Raw genomic sequence first — 13,801 nt, forward strand, 5'->3', positions numbered from 1 at the left:
ATTATGGTGGTTTTATTTGTACATATACGTGTGAAAAGATAGCTCTTCAATTCATCTTGTTTGTCATCAAGTCTTCAGTCTTCAGTCATCCAACTATCTTTGAAGGTGCCATGGCCAAGTCTCGCGATAACGGGTTGACGTCAGCGCTGAGAGCGCGGGTGCTCGAGAAAAAAAAAAGCCTTGCTAGCGCGAACGTGCTGCCCGTGACCAACCGGTGTGTCTTTGGTTATAAACAACTGGATAGTTCTCTTTTACAGTCAGTAAGTTCGGATCATCTCCAACGGCTCTTGTACGGGACCACACCGGGAACCAAGTAACGTACAAAATATCTAAACCGAAGAGGAAAATCGTGAATAATGTCCGAAAGCGAAAACTGCGTAGAACTGCGGGAAGAGCCGACTGAAGTTGAAGAAGCCGGAGGAGCAGAGGTGAGACGCTTTAACGTGGGCATTGTCTTCATCTTGTGCGATTTACATCTTTAATAGACCGACAATGTCTTCAAATATAACGCACCAAGCCCCTTACAACACGTTTTCATAGTCTTGGAACGTCAACGTTTACTTCAGTAGTGTTTATGTGTGGTGGTGGTGAAGCTAGTTAGCTGGTTAGCTAGCTCACAACAACAGCAGCTCGGTCTCCTCCAGTCTCAGAGCAGCGACAAGGCCAGCCTGTTTCATAAGCGCTCATACTACTAGCTTAGCCCGACTAGACATGCATTCATAACCAATTGAAAAGTTTACACCCAACCTAGTTTCACGTATAAAGCTGCTTTCAAGCCTGTTGGCTTTTGTAAAACCTCGTGAGAAGAAGTAGAGAGCAGCAGCCCGCTCAGCTGTCCCATCTGCGCCTTTGTGTTCAGTGGAACAGTGCGGCGGTACTAATGGTGTCCTAACTAAGGAGGGATGATGATGCTGCCACTTCATCCTCGCGCTACTTTTGTTGGAAACCGTCAGAGACTGAGTGGGGGTTTTGGTGTACGGTGTATGAATTAAAGATCAGATGAAACAAACTTTATTGATCCCACGTGAGGAAAGTAGTATTAGTAAGAGAAAGTACAACAAACGGGATTAAGTCAGCTGTCAAACGGAAGTAAATGCACTGAAATTGGCAAGAAAGTTGGTCTGCGTGTTGACAGATACTCACTGATATGTTCAATAGTCCTGGAAAAACGAAATCAAGACAGTATACATGTTACTTAATACATATAGCATTGTAGGAAAATGTGATGTATACATTTGGCTAGTAACGAGGGATGTAACGATTTTTTGGTTCACGATACGATTCACTCATGATTCTTTAATGATTTTCAAGAAAACTGGATTGAACTCAAAATTTAATTAACTATTTTATTTCAATTCTCAGATATGGACGGTAACAATAATATTTTACTCTTACATTTCTTTGAAAACAAAGGAATCCTTTTTCATTTTTAAGGCGTGTTGTAACTCAAATAAAACCACTGCACACTTTTTTCAGTATCTTGCAAAAAGACTAAAAATGACTGCACAAAAATACCTTGCTGGAAAATTTCGGAACAATTATCAATCAATCAATTAACCTTTATATTTATAGCGCCAAATCACAACAAACGTTATCTCAAGACGCTTTTACAAACATAGGAGATCTAGACCATACTCCATGTCAAATTATGAACAGAGACCCAACTTCAAGACAGGGTAAGACTCAGTCTGACCCCACCTTAATCCATCATGAGCATTGCAGTATTAAGCTAGTTACAGTGGTGAGGAAAAACTTCCTTTTTAACAGGCAGAAACCTTCAGCAGGACCAGACTCATGTTAGACAGCCATCATGCCTCGACCGAGTTGGGTCTGGAAAGATGGATAGAGGGGAGTAAGAGAGAGAGAGGTGATTGTAATGAGACGAGTAGTAGAAGCTGTTGCCGCTGGACTCCAGCACGCCCGTATCAGCTGGAGTCCAGAACGTCTGCAGCTGGAGGATGTCTATGGCAGCTCAGAGGAATTATCAAGAAATAGAAAGTGAATGATTCCCAAATGAAAGTATTAAATATTAAAACAAATAAGGTAAAGCTTTTTAGGGATGTAAATTTCAAGTTTTCTCCTTGATCGATCTTTGGAAATGTTAACGATCGATTATTGTTTAATCATTAAAGAAACATGAACGTTTTCCATGTCAAAAATAATGCCAAATGCGTTATTTCCCCCTAAATCAAATTCTCCTTCACGACACAATGTATATAACTGATGGTATTAAACAGCTATGGATCATATTGAGGTGTTCCAAATATTAAACACGCTGAATATCAACGTGAGGAGCAGACTCTTAAATAATCTCAGCGGATGCATGGTCATATGTGAAGACTCAGACATCAACACGTGGATTTACTGCAACAGGATCATATTATGGACTCACAGTGTCCAGTTTTCGGTCTACTCATACTTATTGAGAAAAATAAACATGTGAACGTGGTCAGGTGTCAGCCGGGAGTGCATCTGGGTCAGAATCATTCTAGCAGCTGAGAAAAAAAAAGCGCTCGTGGAGACCTGTGGTATATTGAGACTTACAGATGTTATATCCATAAGTGAAGAGAGTATCTGTCTTCCACTTGCTCTAGAGAACAACTAGACCAGAATAAGTCTGCTCCTTTTTCTTGTTTGTACCTATTTGCTGTTGTTAGAAAAATGTAAATGAGTATCGCCACTAAACATGACTGCATTCTGTTTTGTTTTTGCTCTTCAGGAAAAGTCGGATTCTTCAGATGCTGGAAAAGAGTCTTCCTCAGATGCGGGTCCTGATGGACAAGATGCATCCCCCTCCTCCTCCAAAACTAAAGATGCCAATCCTGGTTATGAAGAGAAAGTGGTAAGTGTTCTCCTTTTCTTCTGCGTATGTTTCATGGCTAACTGGTCTTTTCTTGCATGAATACGTTTACTAAACTATCATCTTGTGCACACAGCAAACAGACCGGACCAACAGATTTGAGTACCTGCTGAAGCAAACAGAGTTATTTGCTCACTTTATCCAACCAGCCGCACAGAAGACTCCCACCTCACCCCTGAAGATGAAGCCAGGGCGCCCTCGCATCAAGAAAGACGAAAAACAAAACCTGTTGTCTGCTGGAGAGTGAGTACAAATCCAAAATACATATTAATTTCCTTTTGGTGTTTTTACTACTTCTTTGATTTTGACTTCATTTTTATTTTGTTTGACAGCAACCGACATCGTCGCACAGAGCAAGAGGAGGATGAAGAGCTTCTGAGCGAGAGCACCAAGACAACTAATATCTGCACCCGTTTCGATGACTCTCCCTCCTGTAAGCTGAGTCCTTTATCATAGAATATTTACTGATTATGATGAACGAAAGATGTAACTGTGAGTTTCCCTGTTTATCATCTAGACGTCAAAACAGGAAAAATGAGAGACTACCAGGTCCGCGGTCTGAACTGGCTCATTTCCCTGTATGAGAACGGCATCAACGGCATCCTTGCCGATGAGATGGTCAGTGTTTTCTTTTTTCAGAATGATTAGATCTACATTTCAAAACATCTGAAAAGTAGCTTTACCCTACCATCATGCCTTCACCACTGCCCTATTTAACACTTCTACTGCTGTCTTTTTTTCTCAGGGTCTGGGGAAGACTCTGCAAACCATCGCCCTGCTAGGATACATGAAGCATTACAGAAACATCCCTGGTCCCCACATGGTGCTGGTGCCCAAGTCCACCCTCTACAACTGGATGAATGAGTTCAAGAGATGGGTGCCTTCACTGCGGGCAGTCTGCCTGATAGGAGACAGAGAACAGAGGGTAGGCTGAGCTAGAATGGTGTGATCTGAAACACCAAACATAACTGAAAACAACAACATGAGTATTATTTTAACACTTCCTGTTTGTATGGTTGTGAGAGTTTAAATTAACTACCTTTACTAAATCTTAGCATTGTAGCCCAATTTTTCAAATATGAAAGTCTGAGTTTTTTGTGCAGAACCACTATTTCAGATTTGCAGTTTGTAGATGACTAACCCAGAGAATGATTGCACTTGTACACTTTGAACTAGGATGGACTATTTGTGTAAAAGTACTGAAACTTGTATATGGTTTGGGTTTTCCCCAGCTTAGATTTACAGTACTATAAACAGACACTAAGGATTATTTGACTGTTCTTTCCCTGATATATTATGCTGAGTGTTACATGCATTTATCTACGTCACAGCAAAACTGAGTTTTAAGGAAAAGAGTGGATGAACCGACTGTACTGTTGTTGTTGTTGTGGAGGAGGTAAGAAAGAATAGTGAGGGGATAACAGCATGCACAATATTTTTTTTATTATAGACTCCCTGTTTGAGCTAGTTAATGTTAAAGTTGCCTTGTTGGTTGTTGTATTCTTTTTTCTGCTCAGGCCAACATGAAAATGTGCTTACTAAGTGATACTCTTCCAGCTGTTCGCTGACTAAACAATAGCAACAAAATTGCTGAGTATTTTTTATTTTTTTCCACTTTCAGAATGCCCTGATCCGAGATGTGCTGCTGCCTGGGGAGTGGGATGTTTGTGTCACATCCTACGAAATGCTCATCATTGAAAAAGCCGTGTTCAAGAAGTTTAACTGGAGATACCTGGTCATCGACGAAGCCCACAGGATCAAGAATGAAAAATCAAAGGTCAGACGGCTAACAAAGTAGAGAAGATATCATACACAGTTGTAAGAATCACTTCAATAGATGACTTATTCTGCACCATTTTCTTTTCTTTTTTTACTGTAGCTGTCAGAAATTGTGCGCGAATTTAAGACCACCAATCGTTTGCTGCTGACTGGAACACCCCTGCAAAACAACCTGCACGAGCTGTGGGCTCTTCTGAACTTCCTGCTGCCTGATGTCTTCAACTCAGCAGAGGTGAGAAATGCCCAAGATACACAGATCATTTCACCAGAATGTTCACCCACTTCGACCAAAGTTGAGCTCAAATGATTCTGCTCTGACTAATTCAATTGTTCCCCAAAGGACTTTGACTCCTGGTTTGACACAAACAACTGCCTGGGAGATCAGAAGCTGGTTGAACGTCTTCACACTGTAAGTATTGAATAATCTTTGTATCTTCATCTTAAAAGATGCTTTAGTCTTATTTGTGTTAAACAATCTTCTGATCTGCTGCTTCCCGTGAAGGTTCTTCGGCCCTTCTTGCTTCGACGTATTAAAGCCGACGTAGAAAAGACCCTGCTCCCAAAAAAAGAGATCAAGATGTATGTTGGCCTGAGTAAGATGCAGCGAGAGTGGTAAGGATCCTTTTTTTATCTTTACATACTTAGAATTATCCCTCAACATTTTGTTCTACACAGTTTAATGACACTGATGTGTAACCTATGTCCCAATGCAACAGGTACACAAAGATTCTGATGAAGGACATTGACATCCTGAACTCGGCGGGTAAGATGGACAAGATGCGTCTGCTGAATGTTCTCATGCAGCTGAGGAAGTGCTGCAACCACCCATATTTGTTCGATGGAGCTGAGCCCGGTCCCCCCTACACCACTGACCTCCACTTGGTGGTGAACAGTGGTAAGATGGCGGTGCTGGACAAGCTGCTACCCAAAATGAAGGCGCAGGGTATGAAGAATTTCCTTTTATATTCCCTCATTTATACACACATTTTGTTTCCTCTAAAGCCATCTTTAAACAAGACTTTTTTATTCTGACTTACCCCGCCGTCCTTCCTTCTATCCAGGTTCTCGGGTGCTCATCTTCAGTCAGATGACCAGGGTGCTGGACATCTTGGAAGACTACTGTATGTGGAGGAATTATGGCTACTGTCGTCTGGATGGCCAGACCCCACACGAAGAGAGACAGGTGAGGTACTTGTAAGGGAGGACTCGGCTGATCAGTGACTTATCTATGTTGAGGAATCACTCGCTCTAGAAAATGAAATCTCAATTTCTTGCATTTGTGTGTTTTCAGATCTCTATCAACGCATACAACGAGCCCAACAGCGCTAAGTTCCTCTTTATGTTGAGCACCAGAGCTGGAGGTCTGGGTATCAACTTGGCTACAGCTGATGTGGTCATCCTGTATGACTCTGACTGGAATCCTCAAGTGGATCTTCAGGCCATGGTTAGTTAGTCACCTCACAAAAATGAGCATTGGTGTTGTGTAACTTCAGATACAAGTGGCCTAACCTGATTCATCTTTCACTTCAGGATCGAGCTCACAGGATTGGTCAGCAGAAGCAGGTCCGCGTCTTTCGCTTCATCACTGAAAACACAGTGGAGGAGAGGATCGTGGAGAGGGCTGAGATGAAACTGCGCCTGGACTCCATTGTCATCCAGCAAGGTATCTAATCATTCCTGACTTCTTAGAGATATTTAAAGTGTGTACATAACAGAAAGCATCAACAGTAGATTACAGTTTCACTGATCCACCAAAATGTCTCATGTTTGTTTAACAGGAAGACTTGTGGATCCAAGTGCAAACAAGCTGGGTAAGGACGAAATGCTGTCCATTATCCGCCACGGTGCCACACACGTGTTCGCTTCCAAAGAGAGCGAAATCACAGATGATGACATCGATGAAATTCTAGAGAGAGGGGAAAAAAAGGTGAGTTTAAATGCATTGTTTTACAAGAAGTCTACCGATAGGCTGTAAATTGTCCATAAAATCAACATTCTGCTCCTTTCATTTACCAGACCATAGAGATGAAGGAGAAGATGTCTTCACTGGGGGAGAGCTCTCTGAGAAATTTCACCATGGACACAGAGAACAGCAGCGTATACACATTCGAAGGAGAGGATTACAGAGAGAAGAAAAAGGTAACAATCAACAACATCAACCAGCCTTTTGCTGCCATATTCCATCAACAGGAACATTTGAGTTTACTTTATTTCTTCATCTTCCCTCAGGTCATAACAAACTGGATCGAGCCACCCAAGAGAGAAAGGAAAGCCAATTACGCAGTGGATGCTTACTTCAGAGAAGCTCTGCGAGTCAGTGAGCCCAAAGCACCCAAGGTAATGACAGGTCACTCTCCTTACACTCTCAGGATAAAGGGCATCAGAAACAGGGCATCAGGGCATCATGTAACAGAATCTGTTGCAGTAACCTCTGATGATGCAGAAGTGGTGTAACATATGATTGTTTGATTCCATCTCCCAGGCTCCTCGTCCTCCCAAGCAGCCAAATGTTCAGGACTTCCAGTTCTTCCCTCCTCGTCTCTTTGAGCTTCTAGAAAAGGAAATTCTGTTCTACAGGAAGACCATAGGCTACAAGGTACAAAGTTGTTTTCATATAAGGCACAATTTGTGTTTATAACTTTATGTTTGGATTCAGAAGAGCTCTAGAAATGCCTTGTAATCAATCTGTGTTGTGCATCTTTAGGTTCCCCGTAATCCGGACACGCCAAACTCAGCCCAGGTCCAGAAAGAAGAGCAGGCTAAGATCGATGAGGCAGAGGCTCTCACAGAGGAGGAACTGGAGGAGAAGGAGAACCTGCTGCAACAGGTACAGCTTATTCCTGCTAAATACAGTCAGTTCAAAACAAGTCACAGGACAAAATTACATCAGTTGTGCCTGGATCTAGATTGTCCACATGTTGATGAATTTATCTTTATTACAGGGATTTACCATCTGGAACAAACGTGACTTCAACCAGTTCATCAAAGCCAACGAGAAGTGGGGAAGAGACGACATCGAGAACATTGCCAGAGAGGTTGAGGGAAAAACTCCAGAGGAAGTCATGGAGTATTCTGGTAATGACTTTTGAGTTAGTCCTTTTTTAAGAAGCAAACCCAAACTTTTGATGACTTTTGCATACTGAGTGAATTTCTTTTTGTGTTTCTTCCTCCAGCTGTGTTCTGGGAGCGCTGCAATGAGCTGCAGGACATTGAGAAGATCATGGCGCAGATAGAGAGAGGAGAGGCCAGGATCCAGAGGAGGATTAGCATTAAGAAAGCACTTGACTCAAAGGTAAGCTGCCTGTTCAACTTTCTGCCGTTAACTACCTACTTAGCTTTATTTCATCAAGCCGTGTGCTAAACACTCATAATCTTGCTCATCCCTTCATTATCTTCATCACATTATCCTCTCTTCCCGGTTAATGAGTGGTCTCTCAACATGGTTTTCATCTGTGCACAGATTGGTCGCTACAAGGCTCCCTTCCATCAGCTCCGTATCTCCTATGGCACTAACAAAGGAAAGAACTACACGGAGGAGGAGGACCGCTTCCTCATCTGTATGCTCCACAAGCTCGGCTTCGACAAGGAGAGCGTGTACGACGAGCTGCGTCAGTGCATCCGCAACTCGCCTCAGTTCCGCTTTGACTGGTTCCTCAAATCCAGGACTGCTATGGTAACTTAAAGTGTATAGTGTACTTTTTCTCCTGTTTTTACTTCAAAAATGCCTCGAAATCTAAGTTTTGTTTGGTGTGTGTGTGTAGGAGCTCCAGAGGCGATGCAACACCCTGATTACACTGATCGAGAGGGAGAACATGGAGCTGGAGGAGAGAGAGAAGGCTGAGAAAAAGAAACGAGGCCCTAAGTCTGCTTCGGTAAGTAAAAAATGATCTCAATTTACCAGAAGCAAGTGTCTTGTTTACTAATGCCAACTGAGTTCCTATATAGAAGATAGAACCCCAAGATCTTGAAAATTAAAGTGTTATTCTATTAAAATCTTGTTATAATTTCTCCTTTTTCAAATCTGCAGTTGTCAGTCTGAACTTGCTTTATCTCTGACAAAATAATCTGCCGTATTGAAAAAAGAAATCTGCCCTGACACTTTTGGAACTCTTATTTTTCTAATTTTAATAATCTTTGCTGGAAACACATAAGAAGTACAGGCATTACATTTTACGTCACTGCTAGTTAAGTTTCTCATGACAAGCGTTTTCCTTTCCCCAGGCCCAGAAACGGAAGTCAGAGGGAACCCCAGACGGCCGTGGACGAAGGAAAAAGCTCAAATTGTGAAGCTGTCAACAACTTGAATCTACTGCATAAAGAGAGCGGCAGCCAGCTCTGGTATGGTTAGTCCTCGTGTCTGTGTTTGTTTAACAGGCTGTGATAATGTACTGTGTAAAACCCTCTGATGGACTGATCTCATTGTTTTAGGTCATAGGGAGTGCTCCTCTGCAAGCCTGCCTTGTTGTCTCTTACCTAGACGCTGCAGCTGTGCTGGTTTAGTTTGTTTGCTAGATGTTTTTTTTTTACTAGTACTAAATTGAAATAAGTGTATTTATGCCTGTTGGTTGTACTACATTCCATTGCTCTATACAACATGTTCCCTTTTTACTTTGAAGACGACTTTGTTCATTTATCTTCCTATGTGAAGTAGAAAATGTCTTTTTGAACATCATAAATAAACTTCCCATTTTTTAAAAACTGTGTGCTCTCAAGTAAATAAGACACTCATTCAAAAAAATGACATTTATATTTGGCAGTTGAAGTGTAAATACATCCAAACTCTTGTCACAAATGAATAAGTCATACAAGTCTAGCAACAGTTGGCACATTAAAATATACTGTCAGCTGCAGGAGATAAAAATATAACTTTTACTGCATGTTATTTCAGGACTTGTATCAACAGACCAGAAAGACATAGTTCATATTTTCAAGTTTTACCAGGGTGAAATAATACCTTTTCTCATAGTCCGACATTGATATGTACACAGAACGTTTTGCATCTGTTCAGTCACATTGACCTGAAAGAAAAGTTTTAAAAAGTGAAAATTTCTGCATCCTAAAAAGCAAAAATGACATTTACAATCCCTTTCAGTGTCCTTGTATTGGTATTGTTACTCAGCAGTGGGTAGGTATACTGCAGGCTTTTTAGGGCACAATAGTAAATTATCAATATTAAAAAATCATTTATCGCACTGTCATTCATTAAGGTCAGCTTCAACTAACATTCAGTCCATTTTGCCTCGACTCCGTACAAATAAAACATTGAATTTCAGTAATAAAAAACTTGGTAGACTATTTTTAAAGGAGCAACATAGAAAATTATTTCCTATCATTCAATTCGAAGAAGGTTGCTATTCACTGAAATGATTGCATTTTCTCAATTGGGGTTTTCATGCATTTGCAGAAATTGGACAAAAAAGCAGGATTTTTTACAACTTGGCAACCAATAAAGCAGATAATAAATCACTTTTAGGGGCTTCCTCATACATCCATCAATCAGAGTAGTTTGCAAAAACCTACTGTACATTAGAGCAAGAACTAACCATTATCAGAGATAAGTCTGAAATCTGGTGCATTCTCTGCGTTTAGGCCCCGAGCACTGACATAATGTGCTGTCCACAGGTTGTACTGGGTGCTATTCAGTGCTACAAAAGTTGGGCTGTGAAGGCACAATGGTGGAGGAGACTATCATAGTCTATTTTTAATAAGGGGCAGGCGTTTTAAGGTGGATGGGGGTTCCACTTTTAGACCTCAGAGTTGTCTGAGCTGCTCCACATGCTTGCTGAGCCCTGGCTGTAGCCATTGTAGGCAGAAGAGGAGGAGGAAGTGTAAGGAGGCAGCTGGGTCTTCTTTTCCCTCTTTTTGCGCCGCAGCAGCAGAAGGACAACGGTAGCGATGAGGCAGATGAGGAGGATCAGACCCGCGAGGCCAACTAACATGGGCAGGGTGGAGGTGTCGACCGGCTCTCTGCCAGAACTCTCCAGCAGGGGGCGCTCCAGGAGGGCGTCACGATTAGGGGACAAGGGCTGGCGCTGGCTGACCACCATGCGGTCTGCTCGGTCCAGGGAGATGTGCTGGATGTTGGTGCCTCGGTTGTTTTCTATTCCAATGTCCTGGATCACAGTAGGGCTTGAGTAAGCAGGGGCAGCACGACGCTGTCGGTTGATGGCCACATCGGAAGTACCAGGATGCTCAACTGAAGACATGCTGTGATGCAGGTACTCCAGACTGCGCTTTCCAATGTTGCGGTTTGCATTTTCTCTGGAGCGGACTGTGTAAATAGTGTGGATGAACCACTCTCGGCCAGCAGCCACCTGCGGATGAAAATACATTTAGTGTCTTCTTCCATGTTAAGTTTTGTGATGATGCTAGAAATGAATAAAGTGTATTTTGAGAATCATACAAACCTGGAAAAGTGGAGATGAGGACAGTGTGAAACCATCTGATCCCGGTTGTCTGATCAAAGGCAGACCTCCAGGTGTGTCTTGAGCCAGTGTGGCCTTAAAGGCAACATCACCGAACGCTGAGGCTTGAGTCTCTGGCTGGGCTTTGTCCTGAAGAGGAACACAAATGAAGATCAGAAAGAGGTCCCTTGACTTTTCGCCCCTAAAACTCCCTGAAATAAGGAGGATTTGTTGAATCTTACCAAGATCTTGAATCTGTAAAGCAAAGAAGGAGCGTCTGCCAGGCAGCCATACTCCTTGTTAGTTGGGTTGTACTTCGGGACGTAGCCATCTGCTCCAGTGCAGAGGAAGACCTTCTCAATACTGCAAGAGAAGGAGTCACCCAGGTTCTGAACTGGGTCCACCATCACACGGCCATAGATAGAGGAGCCTGAAGTTAAGAACACATTCAAGTATTAGTTAAACAACAACACAGGATTATCTGAGGGTATGTTGTTCTCAGTTGTAATGTTTACTGAAATCCATTAGGTGTCAGTGTTGTACCGTCTGAAAATGCAGTATCAGTCCCTTCACCAAAGCCCATGGAGCCATCGGATAACCACAGCTCCCTCTTTGACAGCAGGAACATCTGAGTGTTGAGGCTAAACTCGGCTGCAACTGGGTCGCTCACCTAGGGGACAGAACAAAGGCAACCATTCACGGGACGTATTCGAGGTTTCATGGAAGATTCAGACGTGGCAGAAACCCCCTGTCATAACCAAAAGTCCTATAGCTTTTAAAATCTGCCTTCAGGGTAAGGTTATTGAACCTGTGAATAAATTAGATAGATAGAATTTCAGACTCTAGAATTTCTCTTCCCTGGAACAATCAAAACACATCCATCTTATTATTTTAGTCGAAGAACTTGTAAAGAAGATATTTTTGTGTTCTCATTTTGTACAAAACAATTTGTGAACTTGTTTTGATCCTGATTGGAGTTAAAACTCTTACTGTATTTCTGTCAGGATGCCCACACTAACCTGTTGGAAGCGAATGTCCATGTCAAATGTAAGTGGCTCTCTTGGGTGGCAGACAGGAGGGATGCTGAACTCCCCATTGGGTGATGCAATGCAGGGGACCATCTTTACTGTGTATGTCCCTGAGTAGTCTCGCACCTATCGGGGGAGAGAGACAATGTTGAAGCTGTTAATAACATTTCAGATTATTTATCAGCACATCTGGAAAGTTTTGAGTGCCTACAAACTCACAGCAAAGTCTGAGACAAAACTCCACTGCTGCATGGGCTGGTTGTAAGTAGGCTCAGTCCTGACCAAGGAGAGCGTGAATGTCAACCCAGGGTGGTCAGCACACATCACCATGGATGACACACTGGTTCCTGAAAACAAACATGTGTACTGTCATAAATCTTTTCAGCTGCATTGTGTCCAAACTACATCTTACTGTTTATAGATTGACCTCTACATTGCTTGTGCCACTTGCTTTTTAACTCTCAACACTGCAGGGTCATTTTGACGTTTGCTGAAATGACCTCTTTCACTTTCACACAGAAATAACCCCTTATGTAGAACTCCAGAAATAGATGAGAGGATATGGGTACAGGGTAATCCAATAAGAGGTATCTGTATAGAATGACCACACTTGATAGGTTAAGGGCATGTTTGTGTGTGTGGGTGTCATCCTCCTACCTGCATGGGACATAACAAACTGTCCCCTAAAGCGAGCCTCTGTCTTGAAGTGTACCACCAGACGTCCTTCCTCATTAATACGCATACTGGTTGGGTACATGGCTCCTGTAAGAAGAGAGAATAACATTTTACAGGGTTTAACAAGTGCATCCTTCTATAAGCAACCGCAGGGGTTAGCACGGTTCACAGAACATACCTTGTAGCTCAGCCTCAGGTGGGCTGCCAATGCCGTCCTGCCACAGAATTGCTGTATCATACACAAAGGTGAGTTTGAGCTCTGACTGGAGGTCAAAGTGCTGCCAGCCTCCCACAGCCACAGGAGAGTGGAAGACATAGGACACAAACAGAGGAACACGCAGCGTGACGTAGGACTGGACCAGGTTCAGCACCTAAGTAGGAAAGAAGTCAGACATAGTCAAAGCTTTGTGTAATAAATGCAACAGCTATCTTCATGACTGTGAAGGCCTTATCGCTAAAAAGAGGCTGAATGAATTCAACTACACATCTTTGTAAAATATATGGCTCAAAAAGCTTAGTGACAGTTATTAAGTGAATTCTAGTTACTAAACTACTGTAGTTTGTAAGCTACCTAATAACAAGCTAGCCAGAGGTATGCTAATGCAAAGTAAATGCTTACTAAAGCTCAACTTATCTCTATTGTCTGTGCTCTTGGCTTTACTGAATTGTGCACCAGTTTTTGTTTCTTCTTTCATAGAGAATTGAGCCAAGCTATCTGTGGTAGCTAACTTACTAATGTAGCTTACAAGCTAACCCGGTCAGAGGGGAATATGTAGGGTTGCCACCTTGGATTTGTGAAAAGAAGGGACACTAATTGTTTGGGGCGGAGGGCTCGGCCACTATTACTATGACCAAATGAACATAAAATTCAGACATAGGACACTGGTTAGCTTTGACGCTGCAATCTTGCCTTCTTCTGGTGAACCTTTTTTGGTCATAAAAGTTACCATGACTGCCTGTTTTTGTTTGTTTGATACCACAGCTTGGTGCTTTTGTTTTTGCGTGGATTTCCAGTGCGTTTTTCCCTTCATATTTTACGGAGTTTTTCGCCGGAC

At 42.4% G+C, this 13,801-nt stretch overlaps 2 protein-coding genes across 5 annotated transcripts in view; one reads left to right on the forward strand and one right to left on the reverse strand.

The window, feature by feature from the left end:
* Nucleotides 1-159: 159 nt before the first annotated feature.
* smarca5 (SWI/SNF related, matrix associated, actin dependent regulator of chromatin, subfamily a, member 5) lies at nt 160-9,337 on the forward strand. 4 transcript variants are annotated; one of them, XR_004631849.1, is made up of 25 exons: nt 161-428; nt 2,720-2,842; nt 2,937-3,103; nt 3,193-3,293; nt 3,378-3,478; nt 3,606-3,785; nt 4,482-4,637; nt 4,740-4,871; nt 4,980-5,048; nt 5,142-5,251; nt 5,356-5,582; nt 5,701-5,822; nt 5,931-6,083; nt 6,170-6,302; nt 6,418-6,566; nt 6,656-6,778; nt 6,869-6,976; nt 7,122-7,235; nt 7,344-7,466; nt 7,582-7,714; nt 7,813-7,931; nt 8,100-8,312; nt 8,401-8,511; nt 8,861-8,977; nt 9,068-9,337. XR_004631849.1 is itself a non-coding variant. In XM_034687688.1 (24 exons), exons 1-24 carry the CDS (start codon nt 357-359, stop codon nt 8,924-8,926), a joined length of 3,105 nt encoding a protein of 1,034 aa, XP_034543579.1. In that variant the 5' UTR covers nt 161-356; the 3' UTR covers nt 8,927-9,337. The 4 variants fall into 4 exon arrangements, 2 of the variants coding, with proteins under 2 accessions (XP_034543578.1, XP_034543579.1); XR_004631848.1 differs by having other exon boundaries at nt 160-428; nt 6,656-6,976; XM_034687688.1 differs by having other exon boundaries at nt 8,861-9,337.
* A 30-nt stretch (nt 9,338-9,367) lies between these two features.
* The window catches only part of frem3 (Fras1 related extracellular matrix 3), a 33,048-nt gene continuing 28,614 nt past the window's right edge, over nt 9,368-13,801 (reverse strand). The window contains exons 17-24 of the mRNA XM_034687685.1: nt 12,925-13,117; nt 12,729-12,833; nt 12,291-12,418; nt 12,063-12,197; nt 11,587-11,713; nt 11,286-11,473; nt 11,047-11,193; nt 9,368-10,953 (exon numbers count right to left, since the gene is read on the reverse strand). Of these exons, the coding sequence (XP_034543576.1) occupies nt 10,384-10,953; nt 11,047-11,193; nt 11,286-11,473; nt 11,587-11,713; nt 12,063-12,197; nt 12,291-12,418; nt 12,729-12,833; nt 12,925-13,117 (1,593 nt within the window). The 3' untranslated portion in view covers nt 9,368-10,383. The remainder of the gene's footprint in view (nt 10,954-11,046; nt 11,194-11,285; nt 11,474-11,586; nt 11,714-12,062; nt 12,198-12,290; nt 12,419-12,728; nt 12,834-12,924; nt 13,118-13,801) is intronic.

This window comes from Notolabrus celidotus, chromosome 7 (genome assembly GCF_009762535.1).
Source record: "Notolabrus celidotus isolate fNotCel1 chromosome 7, fNotCel1.pri, whole genome shotgun sequence".
Taxonomy (NCBI): domain Eukaryota; kingdom Metazoa; phylum Chordata; class Actinopteri; order Labriformes; family Labridae; genus Notolabrus; species Notolabrus celidotus.